General features: G+C 47.9%; 1 protein-coding gene across 1 annotated transcript; it reads left to right on the plus strand.

The window, feature by feature from the left end:
* Positions 1 to 343: 343 nt before the first annotated feature.
* LOC308427386 (protein p13 MTCP-1-like) lies at positions 344 to 667 on the plus strand (the record flags this gene model as incomplete). The annotated part of the gene is made up of 1 exon (XM_080925526.1): positions 344 to 667. One exon carries the CDS (start codon positions 344 to 346, stop codon positions 665 to 667), a length of 324 nt encoding a protein of 107 aa, XP_080781652.1.
* Positions 668 to 892: the final 225 nt, after the last annotated feature.

Here is an 892-nt window from a genome sequence, read left to right on the forward strand (position 1 = left end):
CACAGATAGCTCTTTAAGGCGACATCGCCGCGAATAAGGGCTTCCTTTGAAAGTCAGTCCTAAAACAGTTAAGATTTTATTTTATTTTATTTCCAAGTCACAGCCCTTGGACCAGTTCCGGCTGCTGGCCTGCATCTTCCACCTTCAGTTCTAGTGACCTCGGCTCGGGCTGTCCCTTGGTTCGTCCTAGGCTCACATCGCGATCTCTGCTTGAGTGTCCGGGGTGGGGGACCTGGAAGTTTTAGCCTAGCTGTGCTGGAGGCAGAATAATTAGTCCAAGAAACTTTTTAATTCATGCTTAGGTGGAGAAAAGCAGGGCTAGAATTGGAACCCAAAGCCCAGAATGGCAAGAGAGGATGTGGGGGCTCCACCTGATCATCTCTGGGTTCACCAAGAAGGAATCTACCACGACGAATATCAGCGCACATGGATAGCTGTGGTGGAAGAGGGGACAAGTTTCCTAAAGGCTCAAGTCCAGCAAGTTCAGGTTCCTTTAGGTGACACAACTAAGCCAAGTCACCTTCTTACCTCCCAACTACCTCTCATGTGGCAACTCTACCCAGAGGAGCGCTACATGGATAACAACTCTCGATTGTGGCAGATTCAGCATCATTTAATGGTCAGAGGAGTACAGGAACTACTCCTTAAACTTTTGCCTGATAATTAACCTGGTGCTGGATTTCTAGGAAGATACGCTCCTCTGTTCTATTCATTACGTGGCAATCACTTCATTCACCACTGCCATGCTCCCACCCTTGGGCCTGGGGGTTAGGGGGAGGATTAGTTTGAAAAACTGCTCAAGGACAGAGATGTATAGGAAGGGCCATGAAGAGCATTACCAGTGACACTACAGAGAAAGGGTTACACAGGGCAGAAATAAGCCAAGAAAATT

This window comes from Micromys minutus, assembly GCF_963924665.1.
Source record: "Micromys minutus genome assembly, chromosome: 11".
NCBI lineage: Eukaryota > Metazoa > Chordata > Mammalia > Rodentia > Muridae > Micromys > Micromys minutus.